Raw genomic sequence first — 19,935 nt, 5'->3', positions numbered from 1 at the left:
AGGGTGAGAGAGAGTCTCGAAGGCCTTCCTAAAGTCAAGAAAGACTACATCCACTGCTACCCCTGCATCTATGGATTTGGGGACCTGGTCATAGAAGGCCACCAGTTTGGTCTGACAGGACCTGTCTCTAATGAACCTGTGTTGGTTGCCCCTAAGCATAACCTTCCCCGCTGGCCCCTTGTGGACATGTGCCAGGATAATTCTCTCAAAAAGTTTACCCAGGATCGAGGTAAGACTAACTGGCCTATAGTTTCTTGGGTCCTCCTTCCTCCCTTTTTTGAAGATGGGAACCACGTTGGCCCTCTTGCAGTTCTCTGGCACCACACCAGAGCACCATGAGTGCTTGTAAAGCTGTGTCAGCAGTCCCGCAATAACCTCAACTAATTCCCTGAGCACTCTGGGGTGGAGCTTGTCCGGATCAGCTGGTTTAAATAAGCTATTACGCTTCACACATTTTACCTTCATCCTGTCTCTTTTTGGCTGTTGTTCCCCCTGTCTTCTTGCTTCCCTCTAATCATTTCCAAAGAGAAGCTGCTGGCATCAACTGTTCCCTGTTTACTGACAGTACAGTGCCTAGCTTGCACTACTTCTTTGATGCTGCACTACTATCAAACAGCTGAGCAGAACTGGACTGTCAGCAATAGGATCTCTTGAGTTCTGAGTCCCATCAGTTAGTTAAGGTAAAGCAAGTGGAAAGGCCAGATGAAGGAAGAATGAGGAAAGAAAAAATGGAACTGGTAAAGTAGTGGGGAGGAAAAATAGCATCTTAATTATGTATTAAAGCTCTTTTCTAAAATAAACACCTCATAGGGGACTCACTGGATGTTGGGTTGTTTAAAGGATTTAAATTTGCAATGTTTCCAATTTCTGTCATTTCAGTAGCATTAGTAGTGACTCCATAGTAAAGGTTCCATTGAGTTGTGCACTTGTCTTATATAGTAGGGGAGAGTTGTACTAAATGGAAGAAACCATAATGATATAGTTGGTTTATATGTGTTTTTATTAGCAAAGAATAATTACAACATATGTGGAACCCACTTCGGCTAGGTCATTCCTTTTACAGACCTACAGATTGATGCTGCATCTCTGCTTCTGTGCCAGATTATTAGTGAAACATTTAACTGTGCTGGGAAATCTCAAATGAGATGGTTTTGATGTACAAATGGACTGGGATCAGAAAGAATGTATAAAAAGGATTTCTGGGTCAGAATCTTAAGGGAAAACATTAAAGGATTCAGCCTTGCACACATCTTCACCCAATATTGCAGTCATTGAGATGAACCAGGTGGTTTAAGCCATTTAAACAATCACTTATTTCTCTTTATAACTTCAATATGAGCAAAGAACATTAAAAAGGAGTGACTGGTCGTGATAACCCTTTGCAATTCAGACTGTAAATATAAAAATAAAAGCACCACACACACAAGAAAATGAGCTTAACAATGTGTCACTTGCAGACATGAAAAAAGCTATTTTCAGCATAACTTTTATTGCTGAAAGGCTAAGATTATTGACTAGTGGGCAGATTATGAAGACAATTAACTCAACTGTGTCACTACTTGATGGCACCAAATTGTTAGAAATTGCTTTTATATTTAAAGCCTTTCTTAACACAGATTTTGTCGATCCACTAGTTGGGAGTAACAAGTCCTGAGAGCTAATTGATTGTTGTTTATAGAGGCTGCCAAAAGAATAGATTGGCCATTAAAAACATGGGGAGAAAGAAAGAGGGATAGGATATACATAATTCATAGAAAATTACAATATAGCCTAAAGGAAAAAGAAACTATTTCAAGAAAGATTGGTTTGCACATCACTTCTTTTAGATTACCAGCCATCTTCTGTATTAATACAAGGACAGAAGTACATTCTTACAGCTACTTAATGAGACCCTTCTCTAATGCTTTTTAAATATTTGTAAAAAAAATTGACAAATGGTGCCAACCAATGGACTAAAAATACTAGTTCTCCATGTATAGAACCTAATGCTTATATTTCAAGCTGTCTGAACAATGTTACATTGAAGTATGACATAAGCTGGTACATCAAAATAAGTGCAAAAATCAGTAGTTATTTCCATCCTAATAAAAAAAAAGGCTAGGATTCAAGAAATGCTTTGTTTTAAAAGTACAGTAATCCTTTTTTTTATTATTCTTTCCCCTCCAAGTGATTTCACAATGTGAATAATGAATAAGTTGCATCAAGATGTCAAAACTAACCTGGATGTTTTAACCATAATGCAGAAATCATTAAAAAAAGATTGTTTAGGAAAAATACCCAACAAGTTACATTGCTTTTGCACCCATTGAAAGATGCCTCCATTTGTTCATGTTAGAGATTCATTATGTTTTTTTAACATTTCATTTGGTATTAGCCAAGTAATTGATTCACTGAATATTGTCTTTGACAAAAGCACAATATTTAAAATTAACATTGTTTAATAAATATTTTTGTAAGATGAATAAATGTTCAAAGAATATATAAATTATTTATTTTAAATTTATGCCAAAATGTATTGAAAAAGGTAACTTACCCAGTCCTAATTACAAAGTACATTAAATAATGATAGTTTTTCATATAGGGTGTTCCATGAAACCTGATCAACAGTCATGTCAAACAGAAAGATACAGAAAACAACGTTTTAACTGTATTCTTAACATTTTCAAAAATGTTAGCATCCTTAGCTTTAACCATCAAAGAAGTTTAGCAACAGAGAACATAAAAGCCAAAGGCATAAGATTCAAACAACTTAGGCCAGCTTTCTGGGTTAATCAAATAACCAGATACCACAGAACACAAGATTTAGCAAAGCATCTAGGCATGTCACTAAGTTAAAAGGATTTGTGATGGGCCATAGATGGGATTACACAGAGAGGGGTTAACAGACTGCCCTTGAGATAGATTTAAATTGGCCTGGCCTACAGCTCCTACCCAAGGGAGGCCCTCCAGTGATAACTGAGACTTAGAAGGCAACAGGAAATAAGAGGGGAGGAGACAGCTTTTATAAGAGGGCTGATTTTAAATGGAAGAGTATATATGTCTTGTGGGTTAAGGGGAATTGGATTCATGAAAGCTGGTCAGAAGGAAAAACAAGTTAGATTTCCCATAGGTAATAATGGGCTGCCACATTCTTTGACAAGAGGCTACCTCAGCTATTCCCCTTCTCAGTCATCAATATAAGCTACATTCCACAAACAAAACACTCTCTCCTTCCTCAGTTTACACCCCTGTACAAGGAAAAAGATTAGAAAATAAAATAATGATCTTCTGCATGATGTGTCAGAATATATTGCATTGGTATGAAAAAGACTTAGACTTGCAGAAAGATGTTTCGGGGTATAGGGAATCCCTTCCTGCACTTTTTCTGGTGCAGAAACATTTTCAAGTAGAAACAGACATGGCAAAGGTAACTGCTAGTCCTACCTATTTTAAATATAACAGAACTATGGGGTTTCCCCAAGATTGACACTCAGTAGATGGCAGTTCTTTTGAGTCAGACCATAGATTCACCTTGCTCAGTACAGTGTGTCATACAGTGGCAGAGTATAGATGCTGAAAGAGAAGGTGAACTGACAATGATTAAGGTTATTTTTCCATATATTTTTAAGGTATAGTAAGTTATAATTTACAGGCTGTGTCCCTAATTCCCATGCTAAATAACTACCAATGCCCCTTTTCTCCAAGAATTAGTCCAATCCCTTTTAAAATCTGGCTAAACTGTCAGCTTCCACTAGGTCTGGTAACAATGGAATTAACATCTTTAATTCCATACTAGCCTAATCTACATATGCACTGTACTGCAAAGTAGTCTAATTCGTTGTAGGGTAAAGCTTTGCTGTCTACACATGCAACTGTATCAGGCCACAGTAAACTAATTAACACAACTGTTCTGTCATAGACAGTACTATCTTAAGGTAGAGTAATTAACTATGATTAAATGCACATCTAGACACTGCTACAGATGTAATTTGACCCAGTAAGCCTAGGCAGCAGGGGACCAGACTCCTGCCTGCTGCCTAGCCACAGGACTCCACACTTTCAGCACCCTTGTGCCCCAGGCAGCTTGGGCAGAGCAAGGCAGAAGTGCCCCTGGTGTAAACTTTTCCACTCCAGCTCAAATTGCTGCTGTTCCAAGTACACATGTAGATGCTGCGTCCGGGAGTAGTTTACTCCAGGTTAAAGTTCTCCAGATTTTATCTCAAGTTAATTGCATGTGTAAATGCATGTTGTTAGTTTTAAACTTACTACGTACTAGTTTCATTTGTGACTCCTAGCTCTTGTATTGTGACAGTTAGTCAACAATATATCCCTATTTACTTTTTCTTCACTATTTAGTATTTTGTAAACCCTTATCATGTTTCCCCTCGAGCATCTCTTCTACATTGAAGAGGCCTTGCCTCTTAAGTATCTCTTCTTATGGAAGCCCATTCATAACTCTAATCATCCCTGTTGCACTTCCCTATAGCTTTTCTGGTTCTTCTATATCCTTTTTGAAGTGTGGGGACTAGGGCTGAGCACAGCATTCAAGGTGTGGATGTGGCAGGCTGCATAGGGTGCCTGCCACTTTAAGAGGAGATGCAGCCAGTGTAGAAGCCTACATGTAGGCTAGGACTGATTGGGGAGAGTCATCTGACCCAGAAGAAGGGCTGGGCTTAGCCAGGATAGAAGTCCCAACCCTGACAGAAGCCAGCAGTAACGTTTTGGAGTGCTGCTGGGTGAACATCTGGGGAGCAGGATGGCAATCGTTCTGGAATGGCAGCATGCAGAGGACATATGAAGCAGTCTGGAGGTTTGGGAAGGAGCTAAAGAGGTGGAGGAAGTTTCTGTGGACCTAATGACTGAGGAGTGACCCCAGAGGGAAGGGCTGAGCATAGGATCAGAGCCCAGGGAAGGGCTGAGTGTGAGACTGGGGAGTGAGCAGTCTGGGGCCTAGGGAGAAGCTAAGTGTTTCAGACCTATTGAGGGGCCCAGGACCTAGAGAGATGCCAAGTGTGTGGGACCTATTGAGGGGTCCAGGGAACTCAGAGAGACCAGGGACTAAGAGAGCTGGGGCCAGGGGACCCAGAGATGAGAGACTGGACCAGGGCCAGGGAGCCCAGAGTTTGTAGCCGGAAAGGGGCAAGGGACAGAGCTGGAAGCCCAGGGCCCAGATGAGGTGCATGACATCTGGATTGCTAAACCAGGATGGCCTAGAGGTGGGTCCTGGGTATGACCAAAAACTGCACCCTACTGAAGTTTGTGATAACAGTGGTGGGGGGCTCCTTGTGGTGGAGTAATCCCTAGAAAGTGCCACTAGTGGAAAAACCCAGGTAAGGGTAAGTATAGGGCACCTGAAAACCCTACCCCCACTGCCTTGTGGATCAGTCTTTCATGGGGGAAGGCTAGGGGAACACACACTGAAAGAATAGCACTGGAAAGAAGTTTCAATAATGGGAGTCTGAGACCAGCAGAGACTCCCTGTGCCTGACGAAGAGTGACTGCACCCAAAAGCTTGTTAAGAACTTTTTCCCAGCTACTCAGTTGGTCTAAGAAAATATATCCCATCTACCCAAAGAATCTTGCCTTCCAAGATGTGCAGCACAAGAGGAGTGTTTTATTTCACAAGTAAAGAGCAAAATTAACAAAAGGTAAGTGTAAAAAATGAGTGGCTTACACACTGTCTCTCACCCCATTCTCATTAAAAACTAGGGGACTGTAGGGTCAACACCTACACAGTCAAATGGGTCGCTAACTGGCAGGAGGGCCGCTCCCAGAGAATGGTAGTGGATGGGTCATTTTCGACCTGGAGGGATGTGGGCAGTGGGGTCCCCCAGGGCTTGGTCCTTGGGCCCGCAGTGTTCAACATCTTCATCAGTGACTTGGACAGAGATATAAAAAGCACCCTGTTCAAATTCACAGATGACACCAAGATGTGGGGGGAAGTGCGCATGCTAGAAGGGAAGAATAGGCTGCAATCAGACAGGTTACAGGGTGGGCAGATGAGAAGAGGATGGGTTTCAACACTGACAAGTGCAAGGAGATGCACCTGGGGAGAAAGAACCAGCAGCAGACCTACAGGCTGGGGAACTCCCTTCTCATCAGTGCAGAGGCAGAAAAGGATCTTGGAGTCATTACTGAGGCCAAAATGAACATTGGCCGACAGTGTGGGGTTGTGGTCAGGAAGGCCAACCGCACCTTGTCATGCATCCACAGATCCACAGAAGGTGATCCTCCCCCTCTATGCAGCACTGGTCAGGCCACAGCTGGAGTACTGCGTCCAGTTCTGGGCACCGCATTTCAAGAGGGATGTGGACAACATGGAGAGGGTCCAGAGGAGGCCACTCAGAGATCGGGGGGCAGCAGGGCAGGCCTTATGAGGAGAGGCTACAGGACCTGAACCTGTTCAGCCTCCACAAGAGAAGGCCAAGGGGGGATCTAGTGGCCTGCTACAAACTAGTCAGAGGGGACCAGCAGGCACTGGGGAAGTCCCTCTTCCCCCGAGCACTACCAGGAGTGACTAGAGATAATGCTGGCAGAGGGTAGATTCAGGCTAGATATCAGGAGGCACTACTTCACGGTCAGGGCGGCTAGAATCTGAAACCAACTTCCAAGAGAAGTGGTGCTGGCTCCTACCCTGGGAGTCCCTAAGAGAAGGTTAGACTAACGCTTTGCCGGGATCGTTTGACCTCAGTACTCTTTCCTGCCATGGCAGGGGGTCAGACTTGATGGTCTGCTCAGGTCCCTTTTGACTGTAGAAACTATGAAACTATGAAACAAGTTATTATTTTTCACACACATAACAACATAAACCAGATGAATACACAACCAAAAGAGACTGATTGATGTATTCTGGAGTGCAGAACACAAGCTACTCAGTTTATTGTACAAAGTACAGCATGTATGATTACCAGCCCTGGGGGCAAGTTTTATATGTGTGCACCTGGTTCAAGGAGCTCCTGGCTCTTAGAAAACAAATATGTTGCCTCATGGCTAGGGTGGCTGAACTGGAGCAGTAAAGGGAGGAAGAAAGATTTATAGATGAGGCTCTTAAAGACATTGTAGAGCAGTCCCACCTCTACTGTAGCAGCTCCCAAGCTGGAGGAGGATGAAAGCCTCAGGGATGGATGGCATCAAGCTGGGAAGGACGGAAACTATCCCTTAGATGGAAGCCACTTTCCAGCCGATGTTATTGTGTCTTCTTGCTTCCTTCCAGTGCTAGTTCTGGACCCTCTCTAACTTCTCCATGTCCTTTGTAAAGTGTGGAGGCTAAAACTGCACACACAGTACTTAGATGAGGCTTAACCAGTGCTGAGTAGAGAGGCAGTGTCCCCTCCTGTTTCTTGTATATAATGCTTCTATTGATGCATTTGCCTTTTGTTCCACTTTATCACACTGCAGACTTAAATTGTGTCTGTGATTTACAAAAACACCCAGATGCTTCTCCATAGTGCTGTTATCCAGTCGGCTGTCACCCATTTTGTATTTGTGGAATACCTTTCAGTTGTCAGTATTGAACTTTATATCTTGTTAGCTCCATACCAGCTTTCCAACCTGTTGAGATCCTTGTGAATTGCTTTCCTATCCCCCAATGTGTTTGCAGTCTTTCCCAGTTTTGTGTCATCTGAAAAGTTGTGCTAAATAATGTGACAATTATTAATAACATTTTCACAGATTGTTGTTGGAGCAAGGGACCTTTTGCCCTGATTACTGAGGCAAATATGGTTGAAAACTGTAAATCAAAACTGAGAAAATTTTAAAATTCAGAAGATGGAATGTCTCTCTAAAAATGACTAAAAACTGTAGTAAGCAGCTTTTGCATTACTAGACATAACATGTGTAGCTCATTCCTTAAAGAGAAAACTATTAGCTGTCACTTACGACATTACTTCGTGAAAGCAAATAAAGGTTAAAAATCTGTGTGTGTGTGTGTTGGGGGCCTGAAATCTTATTTATATTAAGCCTGGTCCACATCAGCTTTTACTTTTCCTGATAAGGCAAATATCCTTCAAGGAAAGACTGGGAAGATGTTGTCAAATCATGATCAAGCTGAATTGTTTTTAATCCTTGTCCTTGACATTCATTGGATATGAGAAAAAAAATCTGTGATGAAATAAGGCAAAATTTGATAGAAGTAAGAAAAATTGAATATTTAAGTGTCTATTTTATTTGCACCCTTCCTCTTCAGTCATGTTGCCTAACTTATGCTCTTAGGTATAGAATAACATTTATCTTCCCTTAATATAGAGGATTGTGTATATAAGCTAGTGCCACAGTAATAAAAATAATTTACACACACACACACACACACACACCATAGTCTTCCTGAACTTTTGGAAGGCCTTCGACACTGTCTCTCACCCCGTTCTCATTAAGAAACTGGGGGACTGTGGTGTCGACACCCACACAGTCAAATGGGTCACTAACTGGCTGGAGGACCACACCCAAAGAGTGGTAGTGGATGGGTCATTTTTGACCTGGAGGGATGTGGGCAGTGGGGTCCCCCATGGCTCAGTCCTCAGGCCCGCACTGTTCAACATCTTCATCAGTGACTTGGACGAGGGGGTAAAAAGCACCCTGTTCAAATTTGCTGATGACACTAAGATGTGGGGGGATGTGGGCACACTACAAGGGAGGAATAGGCTGCAATCATTCCTAGACAAGTTACAAGGGTGGGCGGATGAGAATAGGATGGGATTCAACACCAACAAGTGCAAAGTGATGCACCTGGGGAGGAACAATCAGCACCATACCTACAGGCTGGGGAACTCCATTCTTGTCAGTACAGAGGCGGAAAAGGATCTGGGGGTCATCACTGACTCCAAGATGAACATGGGCCGGCAGTGTGGGGATGCAGTCAAGAATGCTAACTGTACCTTGTCATGCATCCACAGATGCATCTCAAGCAGGTCCAAGGAGGTGATCCTCCCCCTCTATGCGGCACTGGTCAGGCTGCAGCTGGAGTACTGCGTCCAGTTCTGGGCACCGCACTTCAAGAGGGATGTGGACAACATGGAGAGGGTCCAGAGGAGGGCCACTTGCATTATCAGGGGGCAGCAGGGCAGGCCTTATGAGGAGAGGCTATGGGACCTGAACCTGTTCAGCCTCCACAAGAGAAGGCTGAGGGGGGATCTAGTGGCCTGTTGAAACTAGTCAGGGGGGACCAGCAGGCATTGGGGGAGTCACTGTTCTCCCGAGCACCGCCAGGAGTGACCAGGAATAATGGTCACAAGCTGGCACAGGGTAGATTTAGGCTAGATATCAGGAGGCGCTACTTCACGGTCAGGGTGGCTAGGATGTGGAAACAGCTTCCAAGTGAAGTGGTGCTGGCTCCTACCCTGGGGGTCTTTAAGAGGAGGCTGGATGTACACCTTACTGGGGTCGTTTGAACCCAGTACTCTTTCCTGCCATGGCAGGAGGTCGGACTAGATGATCTACTCAGGTTCCTTCCGACCCGAGAAACTATGAAACAATGAAACTATATACATATGTATGTACATAGTTATGTCAGTATATTAATTGAACTATCGTCAACTATTGAAAAAAACCATTGTTTTGTCGCAGTTTACCAAATAGAATTGTATATACTAACACAAACACCAGAAAAGGCATATGTTGTCATTAATAGCTCGACACTATAATAGTTTTTAAATGGTTATCCACATTATGAATTATACAAAATTATTTTTGGCTCTGATTTTTTTCTATTCCAAGAACGTGGATTATTTTTTCTAAAGATCTGCCACTTTCACAATAATAAATAATGATTCTGATTTGTGTCTTCAAAGCCAGTGAAAAGAACTTTGGAGAACAGTTTCTTCATCTATATCTTGTGGAAGGAAGACCAACAGTTCGATTCAGCTGTGGCAGTTCTCAAAATATTCTGACTGTGTCTGTGAATCATTCCATCAGCAATGGTGTGCTCACGCCTATCACAATAAGGTAAGAATCTGCCATAACATTCTAAAAAGAGATTCGGCCCAAGGTAGGTAGAAGCGTCAGATGCACATAAAGTAGAAACATAGTAGAGCATGTCAAACTGAAAGGTGAAATATGGTTCTTTGCAGAGCGCAGTTACACTGACACATTTCTTAAGCAGCTTCAAAATGATTTCATTTTTCAGAATTAGAGGCTGGACAAGCAGTAAAACATGAAAGAGCTGTATACGTTAACATTCGATGATGATATTCATATCCAAAGATCATTGGACACAATGCATGAGTTATCTCTAAGTATCCCAAGCCCCACAACAGAGTGATTATAACTGCCCCTAGATCTTCTTTATTATGAGTTAAAAAGTCATAGTTTGAAAAGCAAATGTGCATGTGCATGTTGGAAGATTGTATGGCAGTTTGAAATCAGCTATGTATAGGTGACCATTCAATATCATAATTTACTCATTTGGAAAATTTAATAACCAATCTGAATGCACTCAGAATCCAGGCAGTTTTATATGTTCCAATAAGGCCATTCTGAAAATAGGTGTATTTTTAACAAACATTAAGGGTATGAAATGAATTACTCATAATGTATGATAAACATTAAGAATAAATAAGATTTTTCACTATGTTTCTAGGACTAAATGTGCAGCTGATATTTTATGTTAAATCTGCATAATTCAATGGCAGCACACTTGCAAGACCTTACAGTGCATTAAGTGGTGTTATACAGGTAAACTGTAAAAACTGTATAAGGGTGACTGACCCCTACTAGTATGAATGGAAAGGGGTTTATTTATTTATAACCATTCATTTATTTATTTATTTTTGTAATCTTTTATCAGACCAACTCTATAATTGGGAAAGTTGTTAGATAAGCTTTTGGGCACTAAGTGCCAACAATACTCTATTCGCATTTGTGTGTATTTTTCTGAGTAACACATATCCAATATAATGAATGTATAACATAGCCAAATGATAATATTAGCATCAGACACTGTAGCCATGTAGTATGTTAACTTATTCTTTTCCAGTGAGGAAAGTTTTCTATGATAGTTGAGAAAATTTAAGAAAACAGTACAGATGTATAGGCTAGAAGAGAATAGGCTGCCAGGGATTTATAGGCTGCAGGGGACTATTGTAGAGCTAGTTGCTCTGCAGCACCAGGGAGCAGAGCCTTGCTTGGGTAATTGGGGCATGGCTGCAGCTTCTAGCCCAGCAGCTATAAGGTACTGAGGAGGCCAGCCAGCTAGTCTACTTAGAAGCACCTGGGGCAGCTGGAAAGCCACATGACCAGAAAAGGCAGGGCTTGGGAGGCATGTAAGCCCAGGACCTGAGCCAGGGCAGCCAGTCTGGCCCTGCATTAAATGGTCACCCAAACTGGTGTAGCAGGCGAGGTAGGAGATCCCAGTAGTATCTGAGCATGATTGCTTTTAGCCCTTCCAGGGGCTGGGCTAAGGTGCTAATAGGCAGCACCTGAAAAGGGGTGAAGCCTAGACCAAGCAGACCAGAGCTCAAAAGGGGGCAAGACAGAGCCACAGGGCCCAGGCCCAAGAACTGCAAAGCCAGGGCCAGAGGATCAACAGCCCTAGAGGGGTGAGATCAGAGTCTTAGAGGGGCTAGATCAGAGCCAGAGGCCCAAAGCTGAGAAGGATAAGACACGGGTAGGTGCTCAATAAGCTAAGGGCTGATGCAGTGGGCCAAGGAAAAAAGTGGGGCAGTGAAAGCAAAGGGGTGGGGGTGAAGAAGGCTGAGGCCCCAACAAGGGAAAGTGATGGAATAGTAACACCTGCAAGGAATGGGCATTGCTTTAGGGGAGGTTGGAAATTATCCCCTAAAGCCATTGGTAGGGTAGGTTATGAATGGAAAGGGGAGGCCCACCTGATGCCTGAGTGCAGGACAGGGATCAGCAGGGTCTAGAAGGAACCTACAGACTAACAGTAGACAAAGGCTTGCTCTGGGACCCTGAGGCAGCCTCCCTTTCTCCCAAATAACATAACAACACGCAAGAAAGAAAAGGAGGATATCTAGAGATAGCACCTCTAGGCTATTTTCTAGTCGATGTGGCTTTTCTGAGATCCTGGCTCTGAGGCCCTTCTCCACTGGACTCCACTGGAACAGAATTGGGAAGACAGTGTGCATTAATCTTTTACTTGCTGTTTTATTGGTGTCTAGCAGAAGCAGGATTCCAGCTCCTTCCCTGTCCTTCTTCTTTCTACACATTCAATCACAGATTGTGTATGAGAGGGGAAAGCTGCATTCCTTATTTCCCCATGCTAATCAGACAAGAAAACCAATATCTAGTTTTGCCTTTCTACCACTGATATACTGGCACTGTTAGGCTGCAAATCCTGAATATATACTGGCCAATTAATAAATATTGGGTGGAGGGGGATCTGCCTTTCAAGTGCTTTTCCCCCATCTTTTTCTTCTCATTCATCACTGCATGTGTCTCTGTTCTCTTTGAATGTCCAAGATAAGACGAAAAAGAATGAATTGCTGCTGCTTCTTCCTTTATTGTTAATGCTTTCCTAGTGTTTGAGACTGAATCTAGTTACATATTGTGTGGTTTAGTATATGTTATAAATGTATGTGAAAGAAAGGAAGAAAATGCTTCCCTTCCTATCCCCTTGATGTATCAAGGAAAAGAACATTTCCCTGGAAGAGATTTCAAATTAGTACAAATCAATAACAAAAAAACTATTTTGAGGGGGTTTTTTTTTTAATCCTAAGTGACTACTTGTGTGTGATACATTGGTCAACTAATTGTCTGCACCCTGTTAGCTGAGGCAGCAATGTCCGTGATCCATAAGCTGGAAACATTAAAACGATATGCTGATTTCAAAGGCTAATAATAACTTGGCAATAAATGTGGCCAAATTGCACTGGAAAGATTGATTCTAGTTATAGAATTCAAGTTCAACCCTGAAAATTAAATTTATTTTTCAGTTTCCTATCTTAAAATTAACACGCATATATATTCATGACTTTACTCCACATATTGTTACACTAAAAAGTAATGTCTGTTCAATTTATGCATTACCTTAATTTACCAGAATTTATATTGCTATCTCTTAAAACACTGGCATACTAAATAACTGCAAATGTGTGATTGTGGGCTCTGAGTGGTAGGGATTCACATGCATCTGAGTTTATGGGCATGGCCTTCAAAATGACTTATAATTATTCTTTTGAGATTCCTCTAAAATGTAAAGGAGGAACAATATATTCTTCTCCAAGCAACAATAAAAGTGAAGTTCTTCAGACCTTAACCTCTGGTGAACGAAAAAGCAAACCTGCTGGTGCATTTGTGGACTTTCTCAGCACACTGTACACCATAAAATATACATGTATGAGACGACCGTTGATTTGTCGCTGTATTGTTTTCTGATTCCAGACAGTGCCATTAGGAGAAAATAATTTCTCCTCGGTTAATTCCAGAAAAGACTATAGGATTACATTTGACTGATATTCACTGCTTAGATGTATTCTTGGCTCTTTTGGCATCACTGGCAAAGCTCTCATGGTCTACGGTGGAAACAGGTTTTACCCCTCTGCACCTTTTCTCTCCTCACTTGTCTTTCTGTTATTCCTTTTCTTCCTCTGCACGTTCTCTCCAGTGCCAGTCACCTTCCATAAACTGAAACAGGAATGTGGTTTGGTCCTGTGTTCACCGATAGCCAAGCCATACACCAAGTTCTAAACCTGGTAAAGAAAGGACTACACATTAGGCCTGTGTGAAGCACCTAGTATTCATTTTAGCTTCAGATTCGGCCAAGTTGGGGGACAGTGATTCGATTCAGTGATTTGAATCACTGTCCCAAATCAATTTGGCCAAATCTGATTCAGAGATTCATCTGCCTCTGAACCAGCCAAATCTTTGAATTGAACATACCATGTCTCCCCCGCCCACTCTCCCAGCCCCAGCATCCCAGTGCTTAAAAAAAAAAAAAGAAAAAGAAAAAAGCCCTGCACTCATTGGCTCCTGCCAGGTGTATGTGGGGGGGTGATCCCCGTGGCCCCCCACCGGCCCGTTCTGTTTAGGGGGTGGTCTACCACAGCCACCAGAGGCCCCAATGTCCAGTGCAGCAGCTGGTGAGTACAGAACTTTTTTTTGGTTTTTTTATTTTTTGGTTTTTTTAAGCACTGGGATGCTGCGGCTGGGCAGGGCAGCCATTGATAGGGCTGGAAGAGCAGGTGGGAGTTGGGGGGCACTCAAAGGGGTTGGGGGAGCAGGCAGGGGATGGGGCCTGGTTGGGGTTCCCTTATGGTATCCTCCCCCCTCCTCCAGCCCCCTCTCTGTCCCCTAATTACCAGCACGGAGCCCAGGTCCAGTTTCCTGCGGTGGCAAGCCAGGAATGCCCAAATTGCCAAATCTCCGAATCTTCCCCAAGCTTTTCTGAATTGATTCAGAGGTTTCGCATCTATTTAGACCTTTTTATTGCTCTCCCAATTCAATTTGGATTCAGAGATTTGGCTGCTGAATTGGGCCAAATCTCCTCCAAATCAAGTCAGCAACCGAAGTTTTGCATAGCCCTACTACACATGTGAATTATCCTGAAACTGCTTTCTCCATAGTGTGAACAGATCTTTCCTAAGTGGGCCTTTATTCTTGCAATCCTTGTTAAGATTCATTCACATGTGAAGAAAGGAGGCTTCAGGTTAGCTTGATATACAGAAGAATGTCATAGTTCTCTTATAGAACCTACACATAAAACATGTATATTTTCATGTAACATTTGTTATTATTTTTCTTATTTCTGTGAAAAAAACTATTTGCTGATGTGGCATAGGGAAATGATAACACTTGCTAGTGAAAAATGTATTAAAGTCCTGAGCATTTTGTTCAATAAGTACTATATCAATAGACTGCTTTCATTCAAAATTAGTCAGCATATGTCCATAGCCACTTCAGATTGTACAAGTTTGTTAAGACAGTGCAGGTATTAAAAACAGCTGCATTTTTTTAAAATAGTGTAGGTGACTATTGTAGCCATACTGTATTTTTTCAGCTTATCAATTGGGTGAATGTAATTCTGAAAGAAGTGGAGGGCATGATCAAGTCAGTGAGACTTTGATTCCCTCAGATGGATAGTAAAAACAGTTTGTAGAGTTGAGGATGTTAGCCAGGAGGAACAGGGTTTTGTCAAGTCATATTTCTTCTCTGGAGAAGGTAGGGTTTATTTTTGAATTACAGTTCATTTTGGCTTTTCCTTTTGGCTTTATCTATGGTACCATATGTTTATTTTAAATAATAGTATCAGAAGCCTAGCTAGGAATTTAATGAAGCCTTTGCTATGTTGTGTCACATTCTTTCCCACCTTACTTAACTACAGTACTGCTAGCACTCTGAGCTGGGCTTTAATGAACACAAAGCCACTTCATATACTGTTTTATTATTGGGTTCAGTACAGCAGTATATTTTCTATATTTATTATGTGAACATATTCAATATACTTGTTTCCAGTTTTCTGTCACTATTTTATTAGTACTTGTGATGTGGATGTAAACATTCATTTTTGGATGAGAAGAACACAGTTGGATACTCAAATATAAAATGTGTTTCATAAATTATTCAATTAATGTTGTTTGGTATGGTCTATTATGGACTATACAGTTATACAGAAGCCACAAAAGATTATTACATCTGCTTTCTTGATTATCAAAGCAGATGGCACTTTTTGAACTATGCAAATTCTAAATGTGTTTTTACACTTTCCTATGAAGAGTTTGGCAAGTTTCATATTATTGAGACCAAACTGTAGGATCATACGGTCAGGTTTCCATGGTTTCTGCCTCTTCACTTCCACTTCCTGCTTTTCCACAGAAAAACAATGTTTGAAACTAGTTTTGAGTAGTTTTTCGTCAAATGTGTCTGTCAAGGATTAAATTAGTTATAAGGAATAAATATTAAATCAACATTTACAGAAACTTGGAGACTTGAGTTTGTTGTAAAATATGTTTCGATCATTCTGATACTTCAGAGAAATGTTTCGTAATACTGATATATGCTTTAATATAATTGATTATTTTGCCTATACAATATCCATTGTTATGATATCTTGGCATAGTTTTCAAGCCCCAAACAAAATTATTAATATGTCAAATAATTCAGAAAAGAATCATGTACAACTCAGCCAAACTCCACTGCTCTGCCTGAACTGCAAACCAAACCCCACCCCTCTCAGTCGCAGGGCTGGGAAAGCCCAGCCCCTCTTCACCATCTCAGGGCTATCCACCCATGACTCTGAGCAAGAGGGGAAAAGCCAACACCCCACTGGTCCCACCAGCATCCTCTCAACCTGGCAACACCCCATTGGGCCCATAAAATCCAGCACCATTTTTGGAGTTGCAGGCATTGGGTTCTGAGGTGCCACCAAGGGAGGGAGGACTGAGAATCTACCCCTGCCTGGTAGCACTTGTGATCCTGGGCCTGAAGCCACACATGCATGGATGCAGGTGCTAGCTTGAAGTACTATAAAGGGGTATTAGATTTTTTTCCCCCTTGTGGCACTTCAGACTCCTCCTTCAGCCCCATACCAAGTTGCTGGCACCAGTTTTGAAGTGGTGCCTGGGGGAGATGCTTCCCCTGGCAGAACTTGAGAACTCTAAGCTCTGGTAGCAGCCATGAGCCCTAGAATTACTGTGGTGAAAGCCATCCCACCGTGGCCAAAGCCCCACTTTCAAATAGATTCATAGATGTTTGGGTCAGAAGGGACTTCAGCAGATAATTGAGTCTGAACCCCTGCTCTGGACAGGAAAGAGCACTGGGGTTGGACAACCCCAGCCAGGTGCATGACCAGCCTCCTTTTAAAGACCCCCAAGTTAGGGGAGAGCACCATCTCCCTTGAAAGCCCATTCCAAATTCTGGCTACCCTTACCATAAAGAAAGTTTTCCTGATGTCTAACCTAAATCTGCTCTCCGTCAGTTTGTGGCCATTGTTACTACTTACTCCAAGGGTTGCTCTGGTAAACAGAGCATCTCCTATTCCTTGCAGCCCTTCCCCACCCCAATGAATTTGTAGGTGGCCCTATGGGTCTGCTGTCTGATGGCCTAACTGAGAGGCTGTGAGCAAGGAGTGTTGTTAGGAGGGGGTGCATAGTCCCCTTGGGCCATAGTCAATCAGCCCTGATCTCTTTCTTCTGTGCTGTCACCTGTCTCCAGGAAGACTGTGGACACTGCAAAGTATATCAGGATATATGCTTCAGGGCCCTCCAGGCTGTATGCCTCACACACACAATCTTTCTACAGAGCAGAAGGCAGCTAGATGAACACTTCAACTGGTAGAGTTTTCAGCTATTTAATGTAAACTGTTTAACTTCCATGGGTTCATTTGAATGTTTGAATGCGCCCTGAGACAACCAACAGGACCTGTGAAAGCATTTAAGATAAAAGTGGTATTCAAGATTCATCACATGATTGATGATCCTTATGATATGTTAATGATAATACTGAGAATATTTGCCAATGAAGTATTAGTGTCACCCAAGTCAATAAGTCATTTAACTGAGCCCTAATTTATTCAGATGACATGACAAGAATAGGTTTAGAATGAGTGACAAAAATATATTTTCTATTAGCAGAAGATTGACATAATATCATAGAAAAGCAGGACTGGAAGGGTCCTCACAAGGTCATCTAGTCCAGCACCCTGCTCAAAGTAAGATCATTCCTGACTAAACCATCCCAGCCAGGTGTCTATTCAATCTGCTCTTGGAAACTTCCAGAGATGGAAGTTACACAGTTTCTCTATGTAGCCTGTTCAAATGCTTGACCACCTTCATAGTCCAAAAGTTCCTTCGAATCTCCAACCTAAACTTCCCCTGCTGAAGCTTGAAGCCATTGCTTCTAATCCTGCCTCCTACAATCACAGAGGAAAGTCAGTCACTTTTTTCTCTGTAATGGCCCTTCAGGTATTTGAAAACTATCATCAAATACCTGCTCAGTCCTTTCTTTTTCAGACTAAACAACCTTAGGTATTTCGGCCTTTCCTAATAAAAGTCATGCCTCCCAAGTGTCTAATCACTTTTTTTGCTCTGAGCTGGACTGTTTCTAAACCATCAACATCCTTCTTGAAACGTGGGGCCCAAAACTGGACATGGTACTCGAGGTGAGACCTCAGTACTGTTAAATAGAGCTAAAGGATCACTTCCCTTGATTTGCAAGTAACATTCCTGTTAATACAACTCAGTTTGCTGTTGGCTTTTTTTGCAACAAGAGCATACTGCTAGCTCATATTCAGCTTATAATTCACTCTTATGTAACTCTCAGAGCTTTCTCTACAGTATTACAGCCTAGGAAGTCATTTCCTGACCTGTATTTGTGCATGCAATTATTTCATCCTAAGTGCAGAATATGCACTTGACCTTGCTGAATTTCATCTGTTTGATTGTGGGCCATTTTTTCAGTATGTCCAGGTCATGCTTGGTCTAAGCCCTGTTCTCTGAAGCCCTACAACTCAACGCAGCTTGGTGCCATCCACAGATTTGCTAAGCATGCATTTAATACCATCATCCAAATCATTTATAAAGTTAGTAAACAATACCATAGCCAACATAAAGCCCTGGGGAATCCCACTTGATACCTTCTCCCAAGTAGGCATTGAGCCATTGTGGACTTCTTGTTGAGCACAATAATCCAACCAGTTATACATCCATCTTACAGTACTTTCATCTGCTTACTAGTTCCTTAGCTTGTTAATGAGAATGTCATGGGAGACATTGTCAAAAGCCTTGATAAAGTCAAGATATGTCACTTTCACTGCCCTCCCTGCATCCACAGAGCCTGTCATATTATCACAGAAAGAAATTAGCCTTATTCGCTGTTTCTGAACAACTCGTGTTCCCCTACTAGATCTAATTTATGATCTTTCTACATATCAGGGTGACTGGTTTGTAGTATCCCAGATCCTCCCTCTTCCCTTTCTTAATGATGGCCACTATATTTTCCTTTTCCAATCATCCAGGACCTGACCTGACCTCCAGGTCTGTTCTCAAAGAGGATAGCAAATGGCTTTGAAATGACCTCAGCCAATTCTTTCAGTATCCTATGGTGTACCGCATAAAACCATGCCATCTAGGTTCTCTAAGTAATCCTTACTCTCTTCTGCCATTACTGCAGGCTGTTTGTCTCATTCCCTATATTTGCTGCCAACAGCATTTGTCATTTGGTAGCTATTCCTGTTTGTGAAGACTGAAATAAAAAAGTCATTGAGACACAAAGATTTCTTAGTGTAATATCTTTTATTCGACCAATTACATAGACATACAGTTAGACAAGCTTTAACTTTAAATTTATTAAGTTTGACTTGAATTTGGCACTACTGTTTAAAAGAGACTTTGTTGCATGTCTTAACTGTTACTTAAGATAGGACTCAGGTTTATGTAAATGAGAATTCCTTTTGGGAGAAAACATAGGGATAAATTAAGAATACAGTATATGTAGTCCATAAATCCTCCTTGATTTATTTGTAGTTTTTCTTCAATCTGCAGAAAACTAAAGAGATCTCTTCTGGGTTCATATTGAATAGCTACCTGAAAAATAATCCTAAAAGTGCATAGATTGAGAACGTACCTCTAAGGTTATTATGGATGATTTCAGCTATGATGTCTGAACTTTAATTAAAACTAAAATAGGAACTAGATTGCTTGAGATAATGGTGTCTAAAAGCCATTTCCATCTTAATCAAGGCTGGTAGTAAATTTGGCTAGCAGTGGCTGATAACCAATTGGTAACATTTGTGAAAGTAGTGATGACTTAATTTCCATTTGTATAAGATTGCAATCTACCTCATAAGAATCATCATCATGTTTGGCAGTAATGTGAGAAAGTGGTTTTTGGTAGCTGCTTCTTCACTCAGGAATTTCTTTCCCCTTGAGGCCTGCCAGAGCCTGAGCCATGATGTCTTCTGAAAGTGCTGTGATAGCTTTCTGTTCAGACAGATGTTTCATAGCTGTTAGGGGGACCTTACAGCAAGGCTAGGCTTGGATATTATTCGAGGGGGGGAGGTGTATTATTTTG

General features: G+C 41.8%; 1 protein-coding gene across 1 annotated transcript in view; it reads left to right on the top strand.

The window, feature by feature from the left end:
- EYS (EGF-like photoreceptor maintenance factor) overlaps nucleotides 1-19,935 on the top strand; it is a 1,897,540-nt gene that overhangs the window by 1,592,070 nt on the left and 285,535 nt on the right. Inside the window, exon 39 of the mRNA XM_090034512.1 lies at nucleotides 9,765-9,918. Coding sequence (XP_089890638.1) covers nucleotides 9,765-9,918 — 154 coding nt within the window. The remainder of the gene's footprint in view (nucleotides 1-9,764; nucleotides 9,919-19,935) is intronic.

Source organism: Crocodylus siamensis, chromosome 1 (genome assembly GCF_052110815.1).
Source record: "Crocodylus siamensis isolate JL-2025a chromosome 1, ASM5211081v1, whole genome shotgun sequence".
Classification (NCBI taxonomy): Eukaryota; Metazoa; Chordata; order Crocodylia; family Crocodylidae; genus Crocodylus; species Crocodylus siamensis.
Note: the sequence above shows the minus strand (reverse complement) of the source record. Positions and strands in the feature narration are given on the sequence as shown.